The following is a 26052-nucleotide window of genomic DNA, read 5'->3' as shown; positions in this document are numbered from 1 at the left end:
GGCAGATAGCATATAAGAATGGTGAGGATTTAGTAGATGTCTCAACTTCACTTGGGGTCACCTCTGTTGACATGCTCTTTGCTAAATGCAGAAATAGGATTTGTATTCAAGAGGTTGCTTCTTTTGGTGCAACCATTCTTTGTAGCACAATGTCCACAAAATAAATATTTCAAAGTTCTTAGTCTAGAAACAGTCACCACCAAAGAGCCCTGAGCAGTTGTAATATAGTACCGCAGTCCACCATTCACTTATTGAAGTGACGACGATTGACAACATGTATGAACAAACTTCCCAATGAAAGTTGGGAAGACAGGCAGCATAATTACATTTCCATAAAAAGGAGTCAAGGTGACAACTAAAGGGGTTTCCTAGTAACACTCGTAATACCAATGCACCTTTTTTTATGTAAATAAAATCAATGATCAGAAAGTGTCAACGATGATGGGTCATTTCATGTTGCTTATGAAAAAAAAAAAACACAAAAAAACATTTCTTAAGAAAGAGAATGTGTCCCTGAGAAAAACACCAACAGGAGCAATCTCTCACTTCACCCATTCATGGTAATCACATTTTTGTCATTATCACCAACAAAAAAAGACCAATTCAAAATCCAACTGAGGTCTTTCAAGCCAAGGATATAGTGATAGGGAAATTAAACGTACACTAACAATAACTAGATCAGTAGCCATAATTACATTTCTCACATACACTTTGTACAATTATAAAATGATCAGTGTCACTTAAGACACATTTATATAAAAACATACTCGTTAGTATGAATTTGATTTTTGTAAGACAAATATTCTTTGATAATATTAATCTTAGAAGATCTCCCAAACATTTAAAATCTAATTCAGGTCCACTTGTTAGTAGATTTTTGCTTAAATCCACCCAATACAAATGTGACAGAGGCAACAAATACAACCGGTTTGCGAATATAAAAAAATAAATCACACACCCGTTACATTAACCATTGTAACAGGATTGTCATATCAAAGCCATTATTAACTTTTTCACAATACATAATTCAATGCCAGCAAAAGAAAAACAATAAAACACAAACACCAAAAGAGAAAGTTAAATAAATTAACGATAACTTATATTTTCTGTAAATACATTCTGTACATTTGCTATTTGATATCTTTTTGCAATTTCAAATACCTTTCATAATAACAGCACTTTCAAACTCCTGCCCTCCTTTGACCAATAGGTGGCACCAAAGGAACACATTTGATATGGTCAGTGATCCAACTATAGAGCAATGAGGAGTCATAACCCCTTCAGTAAACAGAACCAGTAAACTTAATGCGTTGGGAGAGGTATTCTTGGAATGGCTTAATGCATTAGCGTCAGATAGCTTTTACATACTGCGAGGCTGAGGTGCCTGGAGTGCTGCATCAAAATATACCCCCTCTCAAATTCAATCACTGGTGATTGTAACAAGAGGGTAGACGAAAGGATAACATGAATATGCACTTCAGCACCATTTAAAATGAGTTCAAACACCATAGCGTCATTCTTGATCTTAAGTCAGACCAAACCAACACATGACAATGTCCCAAAGAGTGGTGATAAACTCTGGTAGCAGAAAGCAGCCTCTTCACTTGCCATTCTTGGCTTAAACAACAATATTTGCTTGTTGTGGCATAATAAGTAGTGTTGGTTGGAAGGGCTAGTGCAAGCATAAGGTAAAAAGCAACAGCCAAAATAGATACGACAGCACGAGGCTCAGAAGCAAATGTTGTTCTATCAAACGTCATTTAAATTCCCAATGCCATGCGTCTTTGTACAATCCTGTGTTGTTGCGGTGCTTCAATTCTGAAACAAAGCCATATTTACTGTATAGCTCTTTTGATGGCCAGATCATATACAATCCAATGTCATTGCTGAGGATCCATGCAGTTTCTTTTTTTCTTTTTACAGCGCACCATCACTTCACCATGGGAAACGGTGTGCTTTCTTCTGTAAATCCATTATCTTGTTATCCAATTAGGGCTGTCAAACGATAAAATAAATTGAGTTAATTCCAGGATTTGTTGTGATTAATCATGATTAAATCGCAAATTCAGAATATGCTCAAATTGAGCTGTAATTTTATATTTTTTTATATGAAAAGCATTACAAGAATATTGAAGTCTTGATTTTGTTACGGTTAGCCAAATCAGGTAAATTGATAAAGCACACTTTCTTTAACCTAAATGTCAACTTGTTTGGACATCGCATCGTTGTTTTTATCTGTATAGATTATGTATTTTGTATGTTTCAGTTTATTTTGAATGCTTTCAGACAAAAAAATGTAATATAATGAGCGCACTAAAATTAACTCAGGTTAACTGATTAACTCTGAAAGCCCTACATCCAATACTTCCACATCAAGCATGTGGCCATTAATGTGTCAGGTCAATCCATCCAAGCAATGATTCTTGTAAAATGTCACAACCGAAATAGTATATGGGCAGGGGGGCGAGTTGTCCCTTCTCAAAGTTATTTATGTAGACATCAGGGTCTTGGGTGCTATAGCAAGAAATGGTTGTTCCTGCTCAGCTTGAGAATCTTCCTTAGTCTCTGCTTAGCGGTGGCCATACCTTTCTTAGGACGTTTTCCTGAGGAGAAAAACATTGCACAGAGATCAATAAAAAAAGGATGAGCGAGAGAGGAATAATGCTATGCTAATTCCAGCTACTACTCCAATAGATTAGCTAGATAAAATAAATAAATATGGAGTCAAACCTTTAGTCGCTTGATTACTGATGGGTGGGGTGTTTGGTGCGGGCCTCTTGGAGCGGTGCCGGGGGGGTGACAGGGAAGTCTCACTGTACTGGTTGTCAGTCTCTGAGCTGGGGTCCAGGCGGAGGGGGCTAGAGGCAGCCTGAGAGGGGCTTTGGTCACCCCAGGCCTCGCTGCTGTTACTGTTACTCCCACTGCTCTGATTGGCCATGAAGTTCTTGTTCTCCTGGATCCTCTGGCTAAGCTCGGCTCGACACTCCTTACGCACATGCTGCTGTGCCCTCCGCTCATCCTAAAGGAAGGGGAGACTATACTTTACATTGGATCTGCTGTTCTTTGAACAAAATCCCAACTTGTTATCTAAAGAGGAATATTAGTAATTCAATTGTTTTAATTCTATTTCACCTTTATTTAACCAGGTAAGCTAGTTGAGAACAAGTTCTCCTTTGCAAATGCGACCTGGCCAAGACAAAGCATAGCAGTTTGACACATACAACAGAGTTACAACAACACAGAGTTACACATGGAATGAACAAAACATAGAGTCAATAATACAGTAGAAAAAAAAGAAAACAAAGTCTATATACAGTGAGTGCAAATAAGGTCAAATAAGGGAGTTAAGGCAATAAATAGGCCATGGTGGCGAAGTAATTACAATATGGCAATTAAACACTGGAATGGTAGATGTGCAAAAGATGGATGTGCAAGTAGAGATACTGTGGTGCAAAAGGAGCAAAATAAATAAATACAGTATAGGAATGAGGTAGATAGATGGGCTGTATACAGATGGGCTATGAACAGGTGCAGTGATCTGTGAGCTGCTCTGACAGCTGGTTCTTAAAGCTAGTGAGGGAGATGGGAATCTCCAGCTTCAGGGATTTTTGCAGTTCGTTCCAGTCAGTGGCAGCAGAGAACTGGAAGGAAAGGCGACCAAAGGAGGAATTGGCTTTGGGGGTGACCAGTGAGATATACCTGCTGGAGCGTGTGCTACAAGTGGGTGCTGCTATGGTGACAAGCGAGCTGAGATAGGGCGGGGCTTTACCTAGCAGAGACTTGTAGATAACCTGTAGCCAGTGGGTTTGGCGACGAGTATGAAGCGAGGGCCAGCCAACGAGTGTACAGGTCGCAGTGGTGGGTATTATATGGGGCTTTGGTGACAAAACGGATGCACTGTGATAGACTGCATCCAGTTTGCTGAGTAGAGTGTTGGTGGCTATTTTATAGATGAAATCGCCGAAGTCTAGGATTGGTAGAATGGTCAGTTTTACGAGGGTATGTTTGGCAGTATGAGTGAAGGAAGCTTTGTTGCGAAATAGGAAGCCGATTCAAGATGACATTTTTGATTGGAGATGCTTAATGTGAGTCTGGAAGGAGAGTTTACAGTCTAGCCAGACACCTAGGTATTTGTAGTTATCCACGTATTCTAAGTCAGAGCCGTCCAGAGTAGTGATGCTGGATGGGCGGGCAGGTGCGGGCAATGATCGGTTGAATAGCATGCATTTAGTTTTATATGCGTTTAAGAGCAGTTGGAGGCCACAGATGGAGAGTTGTATGACATTGAAGCTCGTCTGGAGGTTAGTTAACACAGTGTCCAAAGAAGGGCCAGAAGTATACAGAATGGTGTCGTCTGCGTAGAGGTGGATTAGAGAAACACCAGCAGCAAGAGCGACATCATTGATGTATACAGAGAAGAGAGTCGGCCCGAGAATTGAACCCTGTGGCACCCCCATAGAGACTGCCAGAGGTCTGGACAACAGGCCCTCCGATTTGACACACTGAGCTCTATCAGAGAAGTAGTTGGTGAACCAGGCGAGGCAATCATTTGAGAAACCAAAGCTGTTGAGTCTGCCAATAAGAATGTGGTGATTGACAGAGTTGAAAGCCTTGGCCAGGTCGATGAATACAGCTGCACAGTAATGTCTCTTATCGATGGCGGTTATTATATCGTTAAGGACCTTGAGCGTGGCTGAGGTGCACCCATGACCAGCTCGGAAACAAGATTGCATAGCGGAGAAGGTACGATGTGATTCAAAATGGTCAGTAATCTGTTTGTTAACTTGGCTTTCGAAGACCTTAGAGATGCAGGGTAGGATATATATACAGTGCCTTGCGAAAGTATTCGGCCCCCTTGAACTTTGCAACCTTTTGCCACATTTCAGGCTTCAAACATAAAGATATAAAACTGTATTTTTTTGTGAAGAATCAACAACAAGTGGGACACAATCATGAAGTGGAACGACATTTATTGGATATTTCAAACTTTTTTAACAAATCAAAAACTGAAAAATTGGGCGTGCAAAATTATTCAGCCCCTTTACTATCAGTGCAGCAAACTCTCTCCAGAAGTTCAGTGAGGATCTCTGAATGATCCAATGTTGACCTAAATGACTAATGATGATAAATACAATCCACCTGTGTGTAATCAAGTCTCCGTATAAATGCACCTGCACTGTGATAGTCTCAGAGGTCCGTTAAAAGCGCAGAGAGCATCATGAAGAACAAGGAACACACCAGGCAGGTCCGAGATACTGTTGTGAAGAAGTTTAAAGCCGGATTTGGATACAAAAAGATTTCCCAAGCTTTAAACATCCCAAGGAGCACTGTGCAAGCGATAATATTGAAATGGAAGGAGTATCAGACCACTGCAAATCTACCAAGACCTGGCCGTCCCTCTAATCTTTCAGCTCATACAAGGAGAAGACTGATCAGAGATGCAGCCAAGAGGCCCATGATCACTCTGGATGAACTGCAGAGATCTACAGCTGAGGTGGGAGACTCTGTCCATAGGACAACAATCAGTCGTATATTGCACAAATCTGGCCTTTATGGAAGAGTGGCAAGAAGAAAGCCATTTCTTAAAGATATCCATAAAAAGTGTCGTTTAAAGTTTGCCACAAGCCACCTGGGAGACACACCAAACATGTGGAAGAAGGTGCTCTGATCAGATGAAACTAAAATTGTACTTTTTGGCAACAATGCAAAACGTTATGTTTGGCGTAAAAGCAACACAGCTCATCACCCTGAACACACCATCCCCACTGTCAAACATGGTGGTGGCAGCATCATGGTTTGGGCCTGCTTTTCTTCAGCAGGGACAGGGAAGATGGTTAAAATTGATGGGAAGATGGATGGAGCCAAATACAGGACCATTCTGGAAGAAAACCTGATGGAGTCTGCAAAAGACCTGAGACTGGGACGGAGATTTGTCTTCCAACAAGACAATGATCCAAAACATAAAGCAAAATCTACAATGGAATGGTTCAAAAATAAACATATCCAGGTGTTAGAATGGCCAAGTCAAAGTCCAGACCTGAATCCAATCGAGAATCTGTGGAAAGAACTGAAAACTGCTGTTCACAAATGCTCTCCATCCAACCTCACGAGCTGTTTTGCAAGGAGGAATGGGAAAAAATGTCAGTCTCTCGATGTGCAAAACTGATAGAGACATACCCCAAGCGACTTACAGCTGTAATCGCAGCAAAAGGTGGCGCTACAAAGTATTAACTTAAGGGGGCTGAATAATTTTGCACGCCCAATTTTTCAGTTTTTGATTTGTTAAAAAAGTTTGAAATATCCAATAAATGTCCGTCCACTTCATGATTGTGTCCCACTTGTTGTTGATTCTTCACAAAAAAAATACAGTTTTATATCTTTATGTTTGAAGCCTGAAATGTGGCAAAAGGTTGCAAAGTTCAAGGGGGCCGAATACTTTCGCAAGGCACTGTAGGTCTGTAGCAGTTTAGGTTTAGAGTGTCTCCCTCTTTGAAGAGGGGGGATGACCGCAGCAGCTTTCCAATCTTTGGGAATCTCAGACGATACGAAAGAGAGGTTGAACATGCTAGTAATAGGGGTTGCAACAATTTCGGCAGATCATTTAAGAAAGAGAGGGTCCAGATTGTCTAGCCCGGCTGATTTGTAGGGGTCCAGATTTTGCAGCTCTTTCAGAACATCAGCTATCTGGATATGGGTGAAGGAGAAATGGTGGGGGCTTGGGCGGGTTGCTGTGGAGGGTGCCGGGCAGTTGACCGGGGTAGGGGGTAGCCAGCTGGAAAGCATGGCCAGCCGTAGAGAAATGCTTATTGAAATTCTCAATTATAGTGGATTTGTCAGTTGTAACAGTGTTTTCTAGCCTCAGAGCAGTGGGTAGCTGGGATGAGGTGCTCTTATTCTCCATGGACTTTACAGTGTCCCAGAACTTTTTTGAGTTTGTACTGCAGGATGCAAATTTCTGTTTAAAAAAGCTAGCCTTAGCTTTCCTAACTGCCTGTGTATATTGGTTCCTAACTTCCCTGAAAAGTTGCATATCACGGGGGCTATTCGATGCGAATGCAGAACGCCACAGGATGTTTTTGTGTTGGTCAAGGGCAGACAGGTCTGGAGTGAACCAATGGCTATATCTATTCCTGGTTCTACATTTTTTGAATGGAGCATGCCTATTTAAGATGGTGAGGAAGGCACTTTTAAAGAATAACCAGGTATCCTCTACTGTCGGGATGAGGTCAATGTCGTTCCAGGATACCCCGGCCAGGTCGATTAGAAAGGCCTGCTCGCAGACGTGTTTTAGGGAGCGTTTGACAATGATGAGGGGTGATCGTTTGCTCGCAGACCCATTACGGATGCAGGCAATGAGGCAGTGATTGCTGAGATCTTGGTTGAAAACAGCAGAGGTGTATTTGGAGGGTGAGTTAGTTGGGATTATATCTATGAGGGTGCCCGTGTTTACGGATTTGGGGTTATATCTGGTAGGTTCATTGATAAATTGTGTGAGATTGAGGGCATCAAGCTTAGATTGTAGAATGGCCGGGGTGTTAAGCATGTCCCAGTTTAGGTCACCTTGTAGCACGAGCTCAGAAGATAGATGGGGGGAAATTAATTCACATATGGTATCGAGGGCACAGCTGGGGGCAGAGGGAGGTCTATAGCAAGCGGCAACAGTGAGAGACTTGTTTCTGGAAAGGTTCATTTTTAGAAGTAGAAGCTCAAATTGTTTGGGTACAGACCTGGATAGTAAGACAGAACTCTGCAGGTTATCTTTGCAGTAAAATTGCAACACCGCCCCCTTTGGCAGTTCTATCTTGTCGGAAAATGTTATAGTTATGAATGGAAATTTCAAGGTTTTTGATGGTCTTCCTAAGCCAGGATTCAGACACAGCTAGGACATCCGGATTGGTGGAGTGTACTAGGGCAGTGAATAAAACAAACTTAGGGAGGAAGCTTCTAATGTTAACATGCATGAAACCAAGGCTTTTACGGTTGCAGAAGTCAACAAATGAGAGAGCCTGGGGGATGGGAGTAGAGACCAGACTTGTTGTGACGTTTACACTGCAGGGCCTGGATTAACCTCTACATCACCAGAGGAACAGAGGAGGAATAGGATAAGGGTACGGCTAAAGGCTAACAGAACTGGACGCCTAGTACGATCAGAACAGTGAGTAAAATGAGCAGATTTCTGGGCACGGTAGAATATATTCAAGCAATAATGTACAGACAAAGGTATAGTAGGATGTGAATACAGTGGGGGTAAATCTGTGCATATAGTGATAATGAAAGAGATATTGTCTCTAGAAATGGCTTTTAAACCAGGTGATGTCACTGCGTGTGTGGGGGGTGGAACTAAATTGTTAGCCGAAGCGTGTTGAGCAGTGCTAGAGGCTCTACAGTGAAATAAAACAATAGTTACAAACCAGAACAGCAATCGACACGACGTTAGGGAAAGGCATGCATAGCCGGGTGATCATACAAGTCCAGTGCGTGGCTTCAGGCAGCTAGCGGCACGGGGCTAGCAGGCTAACAGAAAGGCCTTAGAGGGATGACGCGACGGAGGGAAGTCTGTTATGGCCCCCTAGTGCAGTTACATCAGCGGACGGATCAGCAGGGCTCCGTGTGGTAAACCAGGCCAATTGGCAAAATATGTATAGTGGCCGAAGACATATGTCCGAAGGGCCTCTTAATCCAGCAGTCCAATGTGCTTTAGATAGCTAGCAGGCCGCAGATTAGCGGCTGTGCGTTCAGGGGTCGTTAGCTGCTATTATTCCAGGTGGAAAAAATAATCATAAAAATGTTAAAAAAGATATTTAAAAAATAGGTTCAGGGCTTGCGGTAGGAATCCGGAGATATCGAGAAGAATAAGTCAGACTAGCTCTGGTTTGAGTCACGCTGTACAGACTGGCGAGAGTTGTCCGGGATAAAGGTAGCTGATGACCGCTAGCAAAGGATAGCTGACTGCTAGCTAGTGGCTTCAGAATGTATTCGATGGGCCTCGTAAGCCAACAGTCCGTTGTGCTCTAGACAGCTAGCATTCAGGGGACGTTAGCTGCGAAGGTCGGAAGGTGAGAAGTTTCTGAGCTTGCGATAGGAATCCGGGGATATGGAGAGAAAAATAGGTCCGGTATGCTCTGGTTAAATCGCATTGTTCAAACTGGCGAGAGCTTTCTGAGCTAGAAGTTAGCTGATGACCATTAGCTGGCTAGTTTATGTTAGAGAGATTCCAGTAAGAGGCAAAGAAAAATACGTTAGAGAAAAAGCAGGTTCACACCACATTGGGTGAGGTGGGTTGCAGGAGAGTATTTTGAAGTAAGGGTTTAGAAAAAAATAAAAAGATATGCGAAGAAAAACATAAAATATATATACATGGGACACGACAAAACAAAGGACAAATATGTCTGACTGCTATCTTGGATCCAGTGGACGGATCAGCAGGAATACAGAGAGTGATTCTGATGTAGTCTCAAATTAGAGACATCAGACTTAAGAGATGTCAGTCTCAGCATGTGCAGGCATGACCCATTCACTCTTGATTATTATTATTATTACCTGAAGGATCAGTGTGGAGTTGCTGTCTGAATCATCCCCTGACGCAGGCTCTTTTCCACCTACAGGACAAACAGAGAATTTGACTATCTGAAATTGATTGAATTAGGGGCTTAGTCAAATTGAAATCTTGAAGTTTATAAGCATTTCAGGACTGGAGTGTACCACTGTCGGGGGACTGATGAGCCAGGCTGGACCACCAGGGCTCCTGGGCAGTGCTGCTCTCCTCTGGTCGCTGTGGGTAAAGCAGCCCTGCCATGGACAGCATGCCCTCAATAGCCTCCTCTTCTGTGGTTGGAGAGGTAGGGCGTTGTCTGCAAACGAGTGTAGGAACAACTTAATGAATCTCTTAACTCAACTGGATAATGAATGAATCATGCACTGTATGAACTAATTTCCCCCATTGTATTTGTATTGCATTGGATTGATGCATACAGAATCCTTAGAACAAGAACGCCACTTGGTCCATTCATTCATGCTTCCTGTACCCTTTGAGTGGTTTGTGAAAGTGGTGAAGGGCCTGGCTGGCCTGGTGTAGGTCCTTCACACTGCCTCGCGCCATCCTGCAATGCTCCTTATCCTCTCTTTTCTCCTCCTCCTCGGAGCTCCCCGAATCTTCCCCCGAGGAGTCCTTTTTCTGCACAGTCACACAGATGTGTCAGCCTTTATAACTTAAACAGTTCTGTGTGAAGGAGAGACAGGGCCTCGGTGAGGAAGTGGGATTAGCTACCTGCAAAGAACGTTCTTCGGACTCAGAGTCTGAAATGTCGGAGTACACTACGGCTCCTTTCCTGAGATCGGAATTCACTCTTTCGAAAAAGTCTGAGGAGGAACAAGAGAAGGATGAATTAAATATCTGCTCCTATAAATGTTAGGTGAAATTCTGGTGCATTCAAAGATGAGCCTACCTAAACCGTTGATTGACAGCTGGTGACTTGACCAGTTAGACTCACTGCTGAGGGGGCTGGGTTTCTCCTCTCTCTCGTGGTCTTGGTGCTGTTCCAGCTTGCTGTCATTAAGCTCGGTCTTCACCAGGACCCCTTCCCTCTGGTGGCCGCCAGTCCTTTTACCGTCCCGCACCGGACTACTCTTCACACTTGTGTGACGACGCTCATCTCTGTGCACACATACACACAATAGTAAGAGGAGAAAAAGCCTAGAGGCAAACAAATTACAGCATATGGCATTTAGGTTATTATTTAGGTTCAAGTTTATTTAAGTGATGAGTTGAAACATGTAAAGATAGCATAGCGCAGGTGGTACGTCCTAACATGTTAAGGCTGTTACAACGGCAGCTCTGACTTGTAACACGAAACCGCTCCAGCCAATAAGTTGAGCAGTGAGGAGCATCGTCAAAGCCAGTTGGAGGTGTTGGGTGTTGAGTAGGTGGTGAGTTCTTCCAGCTCACCTAATAATCCTGCCATTGCACATCACCAGAAGGAGGTTGTTGTCCAGGCTCCTCTCCACCGCTGCAGCAGACGCCATGGACGCCTTGTTGAACTTCGCCATCACCGTGGAGCTGAATGGAACATCCTGAGAAAAAGGAAAAGAGATTTACTTTAACAAAAATTTATAATTAACCTAGCCTCAGTGTATGGGTAACGTCCTCCAAGACATGGATAAACCAGGAGAAATGTAGTCATTGTAAATAAGAATTTGTTAACTGACTTGCCTAGTTAAATAAAATAATTTTAAAAAACTATGGGTTACACAAGCAGCATGGGGGAGAGGGTCGTGTGTCAATGCCCTCACCGCCTCAAAGGGTCCCACCTCCAGCCTCTTGAGCACTTGTCGCGTGTGCAGCTCCAGGATCTCCAGGTTGGAGGGGGTCTTGGGCGCATGGTGATGATGGTGATGGTTGTGCCGTAGCCGTCTGGCTGTCCTGCGAGCATGATGTCCAGCCTTGTCAAGAGTCAACCGCGTCAGTGGGCACGGTCCACATCCCTGAGATTTCACTGGCTTGCTACCTCCACTCTGCTCCTCCTCCTCCTGTGGTCAAGAGATGCTAGTTAGTACAGAACCACAACGCTACAATATCCAGCTTCAAAGAAACAGTGCTTTTGACCTGGTATTTATAAAAAGAGAAAAAGGAAAATATTCAGGGACAGCCAACTCAATGAGCACAAATGTTTACAACCACCAAGTAATAAGCTTCAGTGTCCTTGTGAGTCAGAGAATTTCTTCTCCTTTATGTTCTCACATAACAGCCTGAGGCCCTCTCTCCCCTTCCTGTCTCCACGCTGGACCTTACCTCCAGGTAGCGGATTTCCTTTGTGAGTTCTTTAATCAGATGGTTGGGTCTGATATGGTCCGGGACATCGCTGGCCTGCTCTGTGACCTGAGGAGAGGCAGAGAGCAGGGGGACAATGAGGGGCTTGTACTGTCTTGTCTGCAGATGGTGGTTAGTTTCCCAGCCAGATCATACCATCACACCGGATACAACCTGCCCACCATTAGCCTTGAAGGAGCCCAATGTAGATTACATTAGAATGTAGATATTGTGACCAAATGTCCTATTCTGTAGAGTCAGATGTTGCACAGACAAAAGAAGCAAATTTGCCATCGAGAATCTGTTTTTCTGTAGTATCCTACCTCTCGTTTCAGCCAGTTTTTCAGTGCATTAATCAAGGCTTTCACTCCATCTGTTAGGTAGACTGGGGGCTGGCAGTTATCCTCTCGTAACTCTGAGAATCATATGAGAAGGATGTTGAAAAAAAGGACAAAGTCACATCACCAAAACAGCAACAAACTCCTCCGCTGAGTGGTATTTCTCTCACCTTTTAGAGTCTCCAGTAGATTATTGGCCACGTACCAGCAGATTGCCTCAAAGTAAGGGAATTTGAAGAGGTCCGGAGTCTTTAACCGCCACTCCATTTCATAACACCTGTAGTTGAGGATGCAGCAATGGAGATCAAACACAGCTCCACAGGGCTGAGACCTAGGCTGAACACATTTAAAATACTCATATGCGGGACAACGGGATGATTTTACGGGACAGTTTGTAGCCTCCATTGGTTGACGATAAAGACATTGACCTATGTCTCTTCTTGCACTGCGCAGAATATCAGATCTCAACAACGATTTTAAAAGTGTTTAACATCACCAGTAACACATTCCTATGTTATATGTCTTGTCATAAGCGGGTTGGAATGTCAATTCACATCAAATGAATAGGAATTCTGACTGAAATATATGACAAAACAAACTATTTTTGTAAATTAGTGCCATTTTAAATCCGTTGATAAAATGCAGAAAATTATTGTTTGGTAGCATGGCGCGGGACAAAATGTGGGACTGTCCAGAACAATCCGGAACATGTGGTCACCCTAACAGAGACCCATCCCACTGGGCACAGATGTCAGTTCAATGTCTATTTTTTATTATACACTACATGTGGACACCCCTTCAAATTAGTGGATTCGGCTATTGGAGCAACAACGGCTCAGCCGCAAAGTGGTAGGACACACAAGCTCACAGAAAAGGACCGAGAGTGCTGAAGTGCCTACATTTTTTGTTGTTGCCTGTCCTCGGTTGCAATACTAACTACCAAGTTTGAAAGCCACGTCAGCACAAGAACTTTGTCAGTAACTTGAAAATTGGTTTCCATGGCCGAGCCGCCACACAGGTAGACGGCAGTGGTTAGAGCATTGGACTTGTAACCGAAAGGTTGCAAGATCGTATCCCCGAGCTGGCAAGGTAGAAATCTGCCTCTGAACAAGGCAGTTAACCCACTGTTCCTAGGCCGTCATTGAAAATAAGAATTTGTTCATAACTGACTATCACCATGCACAATTCCAAGCGTTGGCTGGAGTGGTGTAAAGCTCACCGCGATTGGACTCTGGAGCAGTGGAAACGTGTTTTCTGGAGTGATGAATCCCGCTTCACCATCTGGCAGTCTGACCGATGAATCTGGGTTTGTCGGATGCCAGGAGAACGCTACCTGCCCCAATGCATAGTGCCAACTGTAACGTTTGGTGGAGGAATAATAATAGTCTGGGGCTGTCTCATGGTTAGGGCTAGGCCTCTCAGTTACAGTGAAGGGAATCTTAATGCTACAGCGACATTCTAGACAATTCTGTGCTTCTAACTTTGTGGTAACAGGCCCTTTCCCTGTTTCAGCGTGACAATTTATTTTATTTAGCCTTTATTTAAACAGGGAGTCACACAGATTAAAAAAATATATTTTGCCTTGTATAACATTACACTAAAAACAGAATAATAAAACAATATAATTCAGCACACAATAAACATATTTAATAAAAACTATCACATTCAACTGCATAGAGGTCCTCAATCAATCATTTAAACTGCCTGAGTGGCACCAACACATCTAACTGCAGTGAATTCTGCAGATTGCACAGGGGCAGTGTGGAACACAAAACGAAGTCCATACAGAAATAGTTTGTTGAGATCGGTGTAGAAGAACTTGACTGGCTTGCACAGAGCCCTGACCTCAACCCCATCAAACACCTTTGGGATGAATTGGAACACAGACTGCGAGCCAGGCCTAATCGCCCCAACATCAGTGCCCAACCTCACTATTGCTCGTGGGTGAATGGAAGCAAGACCCCGCAGCAATGTTCCAACATCTAGTGGAAAGCCTTCCCAGAAGAGTGGAGGCTGTTATAGCAGCAAAGGGGACCACCTCCATATTAATGCCAATGATTTTGGAATGAGATGTTCGATGAGCAAATGTCCACAAACCTTTGGTTATGTAGTGAATATACAGTACCAGTCAAAAGATTGGACATACCTACTCATTCAAGGGTTTTTCTTTATTTTAATATTTTCTACAAACCATAAAATGTGTTAAACAAATCTAAATATATTTTAGATTCTTCAAAGTAGCCTTGATGACAGCTTTGCACACTCTTGGCATTCTCCCAACCAGCTTCACCTGGAATGCTTTTCCAACAGTCTTGAAGGAGTTCCCACATATGCTGAGCACTTGTTGGTCTGCGGTCCAACTCATCCCAAATCCCAAAATTCTTCACATCCCTGTTAGTGAGCATTTCTCCTTTGCCAAGACAATCCATACACCTGACAGGTGTGGCATATCAAGAAGCTGATTAAACAGCATGATCATTACACAGTTGCACCTTGTGCTGGGGACAAAAAAAGCCACTCTAAATTGTGCAGTTTTGTCCCACAACACAATACCACAGATGTCTCAATTTTGAGGGAGCACGTAATTGATATGCTGACTGCAGGAATGTCCCCCAGAGCTGTTGCCAGAGACTTGAATGTTAATTTCGCAGTACATCCAACCAGCCTCACAACCGCAGACCACGTGTAACCATGCCAGCCCAGGACCTCCACAGCCGGCTTCTTCATCTGCGGGATCATCTGAGACAAGCCACCCGGACAGCTGATGAAACCGAGGAGTATCTGTCTGTAATAAAGCCCTTTGGGTGGGGAAAAAACAAATTCTGATTGGCTGGGCCTCGCTCCCAAGTGGGTGAGCATATGCCCTCCCAGGCCCACCTATGGCTGCTCCCCTGCCCAGTCATTTGAAATCCATAGATTAGGGCCTAATGATTGTATTTATAATCAACATATTTTCCTTATATGGATGTTGAAATTGTTGCATGTTTAGTTTATATTTTCGTTCAGTACACACACACACACACACATTCCTGAAATCCAATCAGTTTTTCACATTTTTTTGTTGTTGTTGAAATGAAGTGGAAACAACATTGTTTCATCTAGTTTGTGCCCAGTGGGATCACGGTCAAACCATACAGACATTCTACCACTACTTCATCACTGGCCATTAAAAATAAGATAACAGCGGTGTATTTGGCCATTCATTTCATAATGTTATTACTTAGGTTATTACCAATAAGGACAGTTAATAAAATACGCATAGGCCAGGTGGGGCAGTTTTTCAGGTGCTCACCTGAGCTGCATGCCTATGTTGAGGTTGTGGAGAAAGTTCCCACCGAACGCCATGCAATCCTGAGAGGTGAGAACAGCATGGATCCATCCTGGGGAACACAGAGGAGGATGGACCAAATCAACGGCTGACCTACCGATGTGGAGCAAAAGGCTAGTAGCACAAGGCAAAAACAGCCTGCCAACTGAAAATCAATCAATCACCCTCTCCAGTTTCAAGTTTCTCTGAACTCTGCTTTGCATGCAATACATTTAAATTTGGAACATTTTGGAATTCTTGTTTTACAGCTGTATATGTTTAAGACACAAAGGGTTTAGGAAAGGATTGTATTATTACACCAGAGGATATATCCTTCCATCTGGCAGCAGTGCAGCCAAACAGGTGTGCCAATGCTGTGCCGGTGGACCCTAAACATAATAAATGCTCTGTCATGGAGGGTGAACATGGAGCTGCTGTGCCCCCAGCAGAGAGGATGGTAGCCGCTCAAGAGATTATATGGATGGCTGACACCAGATGGGGTTCTCTCTCAACCACTGCCTGTCTGCAGGTCGCCTACATACCAGCCATCAATAGCCCAACACTGACCTTCCCTACCAGGGGGCCTTTGGCTTCCCGTGACAATTAAAGTGTCTGAAATGGTTTATGTTACAACATACATTACCGGTCAAAAGTTTTAGAACACCTTCAAGGGTTTTTCTTTATTTTTACTATTTTCAACATTGTAGAATAATAGTGAAGACATCAAAACTATGAAATAACACATATGGAATCATGTAGTAACCAAAAAATGTGTTAAACAAATCTAAGTAGATTTTATATTTGAGATTCTTCAAATAGCCACCCTTTGCCTTGATGACAGCTTTGCACACTCTTGGCACAATCCCCCACTCTAAAATTCTCTTTAGCTGAACTGTTCTTTCAGTTACATTCATCTACAATGTCAGGAGATAGACTAATACAACAAATATATTTCCATGCACTTAGAAACACATTACATTGTTCCCTGGGGAAAATTGTGAAAAAATTGTGAAGCATTCTTACCTTGCATTTTTTGGCAAACACCCTGGAAAGCCCACCCAAATGCACATCGAGATTGGGAAAGGGAAAACCTAGTCAGTTGCATCCGCAGCATTTAACCCAACTCCTCTAAATCTGAGATGTGCCCCCCGCTGCCTTAATCTACGTCCACATCGTCAGCACCCGGGGAGCAGTTGTTAGGATTAAATGCCTTGCTCAAGGGTAGAAAGGCAGATTTTCCACATTGCAGGCTCGGGGATCCGAAACAACAACCTTTCAGTTACTGGCCCAACGCTCTTAAGTGCTAGGCTACCTGCTGCCTCATGGCTACCTTATTTATGAGTGTCATTGATAAACAATGTCTTTACATGGGGATTAACATTGTTTGCATATTAAAGAATGCTGGTTGTGTCCGTTTATATACTGAGGGCCCGTGTGTGTGAACTGGGGGCCTGTGGGAGCGATTTGACAGGTTGGTGAAGAGGGACTATGAGCGTGACCCAATATGGACCAGGGCCGGGCAGCTCTCCCAGCAGGGAGCCACTCGTAATCTCACAGTGTCTGCTAGCATCATCAGCCCAGAGAGCTTTCACACGCCCCAGCCCACCAACTGGGAAAAGCAGCCTTGTGGGAAGCCATGTGGTTTCCCTCTAGTGAAAAAAATACGTTTCACTATAAATAATTTCTAAATCTGCTTCTCTGCCCTGTGGTTAGAGAAACTGGATAATATATATATATATATAAAATCATACACAGTGCCTTGTGCCTTAGCATTTTTCCTATTTTGTTGCATTACAACCTGTAATTTAAATGGATTTTTATTTGGATGTCATGTAATGGACATACACAAAATAGTCCAAATTGGTGAAGTGAAATGAAAAAAATAACTTGTTTAAAAAAATAAAAAATAATAAAAAAACAATAAAAATATCAAAATGCATATGTATTCACCCCCTTTGCTATGAAGCCCCTAAATAAGATCTGGCGCAACCAATTACCCTCAGAAGTCACATAATTAGTTAAATAAAGTCCACCTGTGTGCAATCTAAGTGTCACATGATCTGTCACCTGATCTCAGTACATATACACACCTGTTCTGAAAGGCCCCAGAGTCTGCAACACCACTAAGCAAGGGGCACCACCAAGCAAGTGGCACCATGAAGACCAAGAAGCTCTCCAAACAGGTCAGGGACAAAGTTGTGGAGAAGTACAGATCAGGATTGGGTTATAAAACAATATCCAAAACTTTGAACATCCCACAGAGCACCATTAAATCCATTATTAAAAAATGGAAAGCATATGGCACCACAACAAACCTGCCAAGAGAGGGCCGCACACCAAAAGCTCCACAGCGGAGATTGGCGGATCTGTCCATAGGACCACTTTAAGCCATACACTCCACAGAGCTGGGCTTTATGGAAGAGTGTCCAGAAAAATGCCGTTGCTTAAAGAAAAAAATAAACAAATACGTTTGGTGTTTGCCAAAAGGCATGTGGAAACATTTAAATGTCTTGGAATGGCCTAGTCAAAGCCCAGAACTCAATCCAATTGAGAATCAGTGGTATGACTTAAAGATTTCTGTACACCTGCAGAACCCATTCAACTTGAAGGAGCTGGAGATGTTTTGCCTTGAATAATGGGCAAAAATTCCAGTGGCTAGATGTGCCAAGCCTATAGAGACATACCCCAAGAGACTTGCAGCTGTAATTGCTGCAAATGGTGGCTCTACAAAGTATTGCCTTTGGGGACAGTGAATAGATATGCACGCTCAAGTTCTGTTTTTTTTGGTCTTATAACTTGCTTGTTTCACAAAAAATATTTATCATTTTCAAAGTGGAAGGCATGTTGTGTAAATCAAAACGACAGAAACCCCCTAATAAAAAAAAATATTTTAATTCCAGGTTGTAAGGAAACAAAATAAGAAAAATACCAAGGGGGTGAAAACTTTCGCAAGCCACTGTGTGTGTGTGTATGTATGCATGTATATAAATAAAGCATCACCTATTTGACTTGCCATATGATGTGGGGAGGACCATATGACGTGAGGAAGTTCTGTGAACCACAGTTGACGGAAGGAAGATGGCATGTGGTTCTGGTGTCCACGGTGACAAAGTGGTTCACTCAGGCCCTTCGGCGCTTACAGTTGAAGACACAATCACACAGGCCTTCCTGTGAGACACCATCAAAGGCTAGCTGGTCCGCTCAGTGTCAAGTAGAAAAACAGCTCTACGGCTCCTTATGGCTCTTGTGTTTTTTAATGCCCTGAAGCAGAGCTTTGGAAATATAGTGCTGTATATGACACATGTTGAAACAGTAGAGAAATTTGAACACTTTGAACTCAGATAAGTTCCTTATAAAAAATGAACACATTTTGTCCTGAGGTGAAAACAGAGAGTTGCAGAAATGTAGTCTCTCCTCACCTGTGGGGATGAGGACGGTGGTTCCCTGCGGCACCACACACTTGTAGCACTGGTCCACCTTGTCCCCGAAGAACACCTCGCTCTGGTTGGGGGACGAACTCCACACCTCGTATAGTGCAAGATTATCCTGGGTCGGTTTGATCAAGTAGAAAATCTTCTCTCCCTTCAGGACAAAGATTAAACATTTGAATTACTAACATAAATGTACAGTAGTGTATCTGAGGGGAATATTTGTGGTTAATCATGCTGGGCTGTCAGACAACATAGCCAAAGCAAACAGACTTGAACAACTCTAGCCTAACCGTAGCACATATTTCAAAAGGGATGCGCTGCGGTCTGAAGATATACAATATGCTGAGCACAGCAATTCCCCAGTTTACCCAGAGTACATGGTACCACACAGATGTGCCTCCGAAGTCTATGTGGAAGTCTGTGTAGCTGTCCTTCACCCCCATCAGGCAGTACTTCTGAACAAAGGGTTTGGGGAAGAAGGAGTCCTCTGGCCAGTAGTTCTCCACCCAGGACATCTTCTGAGCAATATCAGGCACCACCACCAGCTCTGCCATCCTGAGAGAATACAAAATGAGAGTTTAGTGATGTTCTACCAGTAAGGCAGAGTCGTTTGTCACGCAACTCATTCAATACATCCATCATTGCGCACTAATAAGGCTAAACCGTTCGTCATGCGACACCTTCAGATCACTGTTCACCAATCAGCCAGGCATTGACCAATGAGATTCATTTAAAATAATGCATTTCTCCCGACCTCTTTGCCGTTTTCACTTTCTGTTTTACAGGTCACCCACCAACAGTTGAGGCCTCGTCTTATCGTAGGGGGATTGGCTTCATCTGCTAATCAGGCAGAGCTGATGGTTCTAAATCAGTCGGCCCTAATGGGGTTCCTCCAGAGGACATATTTTCAGATGACAATACACATTATTTTCTAAAAACAATACAGCCGTTCAAATGATAATTTCCACTGTGAAGCCTGGTAGAACATTTATGAACAGTTATGAAGGATCAAAGCTCAGTCTCTTATTTTTTTCTAAACCTTTCCGTCTCTCTAAATAGGCTGTAAGCAAAGTGCCTGTTGGCAGTGGATCCCTTCTGCTTGTCTGTAGTAGACAGCTTATCTTCAATAGTGCCGTCAGCGCTGTACTTCTGAACTCAGAAAGAATTTGCATCCCTGCCCTTTGGAGTGCAATGCTCATCTCCTCTCACTACTATATACTTGCAAGCATGGGGAATATACATTTAGACCCAATTATAGTCCTACAATTTCACTGAATCACAGGAGTATTCGCTAAATGATAGCAGGTAATCTATAACAATTAAGTGCTTTTAGCTACAAATATTATAATTATAATGGTGAATATTTAGTGAAGCCAGAAAATACTAAAGTCAATCCAAATTATACATTGATCAAAGCAGCAACAGGACATGTGTTAACTGCGAAAAGTAACCAATACTTACTTGGTGTCTGAAAACTCCAGACTGATCACGTTCAGCACCTTTGGCCGATGAGGTTTGTAGTAATACTTGACAAACTCTCGAAGCTTCATTTTGCTGTCTGCCTGTCTGGCAACATCAATGACATCCACGATTTTGTCACCACCTACAAGCGAATGTGTCAGATCAGATTATTTATGCCATGTGGGAGGGAGTTAGGCCTAAAGGGCAGTTGAGGAAAGGACATGCATTAACACTTGAATGTAGAATGTTAGGTAAGGACAGGTGACAGATGGATTTGAAATTATATTACAGCCATATTATTAGGTGCGACTCATGATGGAATATCACAGAACAGCAGACTGATAAATGCTAAGCTCTGCTTAATTTTTTTTTATTTTTAACTAACATATTGAATTCTACCCAGGTATAGTCAAACCAGTCCAATCCCTGCCCTCTCCCCCAGCCCAGCCACAAACTACTGCAGCATAAATACTGGAGGCCGAGACACTGTGGCCCCATCCGATGATGCCCCCGGACAGGGCCAAACAGGCAGGAAATAACCCCACCCGCTTTGCCAAAGCACAGCCCCCACACCAGTAGAGGGATATCTTCAACCACCAACTTACCATCCTGAGACAAGGACAACTGCACTTGAGAACTCTAGTGGCTCTGACTGGCCCCGTTCAGAGCCACTAGAGTTCTCAAGCACAGTTGTCCTTGTCTCAGGATGGTAAGTTGGTGGTTGAAGATATCCCTCTACTGGTGTGGGGGCTGTGCTTTGGCAAAGCGGGTGGGGTTATTTCCTGCCTGTTTGGCCCTGTCCGGGGGCATCATCGGATGGGGCCACAGTGTCTCGGCCTCCAGTATTTATGCTGCAGTAGTTTGTGTCGGGGGGCTAGGGTCAGTGTGTTATATCTGGAGTACTTCTCCCGTCTTATCCGGTTTTAGGCTGGGTTTCTATACAGCACTTTGAGATATCAGCTGATGTAAGAAGGGCTATAAAAATACATTTTATTTGATGGAGCTTGCTGACACTTTCATAACCCCCCTAATACTTCTGATGGAAACCTCAGTGCTGCTGCAGTCTCCCCACTGGAGGTGGTGCATTGAAACATCCAAAGCAATCTCTCCAGATCCAATTACTGTACTCCCAGTGATGAAGGCAGCAACAGGAGGAGGGAAGGCTTGGAGGGGACCTAGTAAGAGTTGGTTAATGTCTTTCATGTGTGTAAATAACCTCACCTGTATACAACTGGCAAACGGCAAATAGAAAATGGCGGAGGGGTGCACAGACCTGCCGTTAACATGGGGCAGTACCAGGACAGCTGGTGGTTGTGCAAGCCCAGCCCTGTTTGGCCCCACTGGCCACCTCCTGATGTCAGGGAACAACTAAAGGCAGAGCAGCCTCACATACAGAATAGCCAGGAGAACACTTGTGTACAAATGGGGAAGGGCGCTGCCTGGGTGTAGTATGACCAACGACAAGTGGGGGCAATAAATCTCTCCAGCCACAAATGTCCTAGGCAAATATTTATGGTACTCATATAAGCAATTATGATCCCTTCATCAATCTTTTCATCCAGTGACAGTCAGGGACAAAAGGACAGGTTTCCTGGAGAATAGATGGGTCTTTCTTAGTTCCAGGTCTGAAGTGCGTGGATAGTGTGATGTAACAACCATGCTCCGAAAAGGGCAATAGCTGATTTACAACAGGTTTGCCATTATGCTAAAATGGAGAGATAGCATGGAAAACACATTTTTCAATACAATAACTTACAGGTTAGCAGGCAGAGTGCCCACTGAGCTAAATTGATTAGCTGGGCAGCTGGCCTGTGGTGAATGCTTGAGTTGTTGTGAAGCATTTAAACATTAATGTGAATATAATAATAAATGTATATAGCGCTTTTCATTAAACAGAATCTCAAAGTCTCTCAAAGTAAAATATGTCAATATGAACAATGTCTGAAAAAATTTTCAGACTAATCTACCCCCAAAGAGACCCACACATAAATACGGCCATTCATTGACTGGAACATTTGGATTTGACTGTCAGGTTGACACCTTAACACCACAAGCTAAGCTTAAAGATGCACTATGCAGAAATCGCACCGCCATTTCCTGGTTGCTAAAATTTTAATAGTTCACCTAATTTCAGTTTATGTAACAAAACAAGCAAGTATAGTGTAGAGAATCATTGTACCATTTAAACCGCTGTGAAATATATTTTCTTTAACCAAAAATATTGTATTTTCAGCTGGTGTACAAAACCAAAAGTAAGTCCCAGGAGTCCCAGTGTCATGAAGAGTAACCAATTACTGGGAGGTCTGTGTGCTTCTGCCAGTGACAAATAACATTGTGTTCAGACCTACAGAACAGTGCACAGAATGATTTAGTCTCTGACATAGTAGTGAGATCAGAGTTTGGAGCATGTTTATCCCAATGGAAAAGCATACCATTAACCCTTTCTAGTGTACAGTTCCACTGCCACACTGACCATGGGCATTACATTTAAAAAACCTTGAGACAATGATTCCCATGCTAAGAGGCACAATGGCCAGTGCTGCACTTTCTCAGGTTAGCTGCAAAAGTGAGATGGTTTTGTCTCCACTCTGTGTGTGTGTGGGGGCAGTAGACTGAAGGAGCAGAGTGAACATAATTTGAGCCCAAAAGAAACTTAGCCGGACATGAACCTGAGATGTCTGATAATGTACTGGGGAAGAAAGGGGATCCCATAAGTACCAAACTCAATAGTGGAGAGAGGTGATGAAACACTGTCTTATGTAAACTAATCCACCATTATCTACACACGTTTTCATTATTGGCAGCATTGTAGGTCAATTTCCGCAACAACTAAGAACATTGAAGTGCGAAGCTCAACTTCTGTTTTGGTGCCCTGACAACCACACTGTGAACAGTGTAAAGTGAACCCCTACACTAGAGATGGACTCGGAAGTGAAAATGCATTCCTGTTAATATTTTTCCTGTATTGTTCTGACCCAGCAACAGTTCTATAACCCCAAAACTTTCCTGCCCTTCCCGATAAAAAAAACACTCCCGTCCTGTGCTATTTTTTATGCGCAGAAATATGCAAGCTATTGTGTTTTTATGAAGTATTGAAAATAATTTCAGTAATTCAATATGCAACTGCGATGTGGTTGTCTATACTATCTTAGTTAAATGCACTGACTAAGTTGCTCTGGATAAGAGTGTCTTCTAAATAAACTTTTTCATTCAGGTCCTCCTTCCAGCATTATGGCACATTCTGTGCCCTCACCCCCGCACACACATTTCTATGGACACAAGCACTGTTCATGACACAAACTTCTCACCCCTCTTGTTGAGAAAATGTAGGTTTAAAGTTTATTTCCTGCAATGCTACACACTTTGTCATGCCTAATGTGTACTGATGTGATATTTGAGTGACTACATTACTACAAAATCTATGGGATAAAAAAAACCTTGCTAAAAAACACTAGCTGACATGGGCTAGTTGATCTGGACATTTCTGACAAGTTATAAATAGCTCTAAGGTATGCAATGACTGACATGACAAGAGGAAAACTGATGATGCACTACCCAATTTCGAAATTGCACCTTCCACGCCCCACAGTTTTAGAACCCCTGTTCTAAATGACCTAAATGTAGATGTAAGGCTGGAGGACTTCAGCAGGATGGTCTGCTCAGCACACCACCGGCATAAAACTGTAGCCTACAGCTGAGCACTGCGCATGTACACTCCCTTTCAAAAGTTTGGGCTCACTTAGAAATGTCCTTGTTTTTGAAAGAAAAGCACATATTTTGTCCATTAAAATAATATCAAGTTGTTCAGAAATACAGTGTAGACATTGTTAATGCTGTAAATGACTATGTAGCTAGAAAATGGCTGATTTTTAATGAAATACCTACAGAGGCCCATTATCAGCAACCATCACTCCGGTGTTCCAATGGCACGTTGTGTTAGCTAATCCAAGTTTATCATTTTAAAAGGCTAATTGATCATTAGAAAACACAATTATGCTAGCACAGATGAAAACTGTTGTGGTAATTAAAGAAGCAATTAAAACTGACCTTCTTTAGACAAGTTGAGTATCTGGAGCGTCAGCATTTGTGGGTTTGATTACAGGCTCAAAATGGCCAGAAACAAAGAACTTTCTTATGAAACTCGTCAGTCTATTCTTGTTCTGAGAAATTAAGGCTATTCCATGCAAGAAATTGCCAAGAAACTGAAGATCTCGTACAATGCTGTGTACTACTTGCTTTACAGAACAGTGCAAACTGGCTCTAACCAGAATAGAAAGAGTGGGAGGCCCCGGTGCACAACAGAGCAGGATGACAGGTACATTAGTACATTAGTGTGTTGTTTGAGAAACAAACTCCCTCACAAGTCCTCAACTGTCAGCTTCATTAAATAGTACCCGCAAAACACCAGTCTCAACGTCAACAGTGAAGAGGAGACTCCGGGATGCTGGCCTTCTAGTGAGAGCGCTGTCACCTCTTCCCATAGTGGCCTCACCTGCACCTCTACCCACTGTAGCACTGGCTGTAGGTCTGTGTCCTGTCTCTGCTTCTGCCTCCATTCAGCCACGTCGACAGTCTGCAGCTCACAGCAGACAGGCCCGCACGCCTGACACACTGTGGCACAGACCCCCTCCTCTGCACACAGCTCTCTCCCGTCCCTCTCTCCGCTCACAGTGGCGGCAGCCGTCTGCAGTACAGGGCCGACGGGACATGGCGTTGGAGTGGCGTGCCCCTGCCCTGTGCACCACTGTGAAGTCAAACGGCTGAAGCTCCTCCAACCAGCGTGCCACCTGCCTGAAAGACATGTGCCACTAGAGAGCAGAGTGGTCAGTCCTTACAGTAAAGGGCAGGCCACCCAGGTAGTACTTTAAGTGTTTGAAGGAAGCCACAACAGCCAAGAGCTCCCGCCGGGTGACACAGTAGTGGCGCTCATGTTAGTCAAATGTTTTGCTGAAGTACGCCACCACTCTCTCCCTCTGGCCCCACCTGGGTCTTCACCCCACTCATGCCCACATTGCTCACGTCTGTGTCCAGGATAAAGGGCAAGGTGAGGTCAGGGGGGGGGGGGGGGGGGGGGGGGGGGGGAGCACGGGGGCCTCGATCAGTGCACGTTTGAGGGTGTTGAATGCCTCACACTCCACTGTCGAAGTGAAAGCCTTGTCCTTCGGCAGCAGGCGGTTCAGGGGAGCAGCAACGCTTAAGAAGCCCCGTACAAACCTCCTGTAGTACGAGGCCAGGCCCAGGATGCTCTTCAGCTGACGCTGGTCGGTGGGCCAGTCTCTGACAGCCCCCACCTTGTCCTCCATGGTGCTGATCTCCTCCTTCCCCACTCGGTGGCCCAAGAAGGACACCTCTCTCTCCTCATGAAGTGGCACTTCTCGGGGTGGAGCTTCAGACCTGCGGCAGCCACCCTCTCCAGCACACGTCGTAGCGCCCCCAGGGCTGACTGGAAGGAGCTGCCATGGGCCAGGATGTCATCGAGGTATACCACACTGCTGTCGGGGGATGCCATCCAACACCCTGTCCATCAAACACTCAAAAGTAGCAGGAGCGTTGCACAGGCCGAAGCACAGGACCTTGAACTGCCAGTGTCCTCTGTTAGTGGAGAATGCAGTTTTGGCTCTGGCCTCTGGGGAGAGAGGCACCTGCCAGTAGCCACTGCGGAGGTGTAGTGAGGAGAATCAGGAGGACCCCCTAACCAGGTCCAGCGAC

The 26052-nt window shown here is 43.8% G+C and overlaps 1 protein-coding gene across 4 annotated transcripts in view; it reads right to left on the bottom strand.

The window, feature by feature from the left end:
- Nucleotides 1-384: 384 nt before the first annotated feature.
- The window catches only part of LOC139374599 (lysine-specific demethylase 7B-like), a 64674-nt gene continuing 39006 nt past the window's right edge, over nt 385-26052 (bottom strand). The window contains exons 5-21 of one of the 4 annotated variants that reach the window (XR_011627696.1): nt 20344-20485; nt 19251-19437; nt 18871-19033; nt 15437-15524; nt 12315-12421; nt 12130-12221; nt 11789-11875; nt 11290-11526; nt 10946-11070; nt 10491-10654; nt 10268-10359; nt 10026-10174; nt 9703-9851; nt 9541-9599; nt 2731-3019; nt 2357-2603; nt 385-1995 (exon numbers count right to left, since the gene is read on the bottom strand). Coding sequence is in view for 3 of the 4 variants with exons in the window: in XM_071115642.1 (XP_070971743.1) it covers nt 2515-2603; nt 2731-3019; nt 9541-9599; nt 9703-9851; nt 10026-10174; nt 10268-10359; nt 10446-10654; nt 10946-11070; nt 11290-11526; nt 11789-11875; nt 12130-12221; nt 12315-12421; nt 15437-15524; nt 18871-19033; nt 19251-19437; nt 20344-20485 (2264 nt within the window). In the remaining variant the exon portion in view is untranslated. Of the gene's footprint in view, nt 2604-2730; nt 3020-9540; nt 9600-9702; nt 9852-10025; nt 10175-10267; nt 10360-10445; nt 10655-10945; nt 11071-11289; nt 11527-11788; nt 11876-12129; nt 12222-12314; nt 12422-15436; nt 15525-18870; nt 19034-19250; nt 19438-20343; nt 20486-26052 lie in introns of all 4 variants that reach the window. The other 3 variants (XM_071115634.1, XM_071115642.1, XM_071115626.1) reach the window with 3 other exon arrangements.

This window comes from Oncorhynchus clarkii, chromosome 2 (genome assembly GCF_045791955.1).
Source record: "Oncorhynchus clarkii lewisi isolate Uvic-CL-2024 chromosome 2, UVic_Ocla_1.0, whole genome shotgun sequence".
Taxonomy (NCBI): domain Eukaryota; kingdom Metazoa; phylum Chordata; class Actinopteri; order Salmoniformes; family Salmonidae; genus Oncorhynchus; species Oncorhynchus clarkii.
Note: the sequence above shows the minus strand (reverse complement) of the source record. Positions and strands in the feature narration are given on the sequence as shown.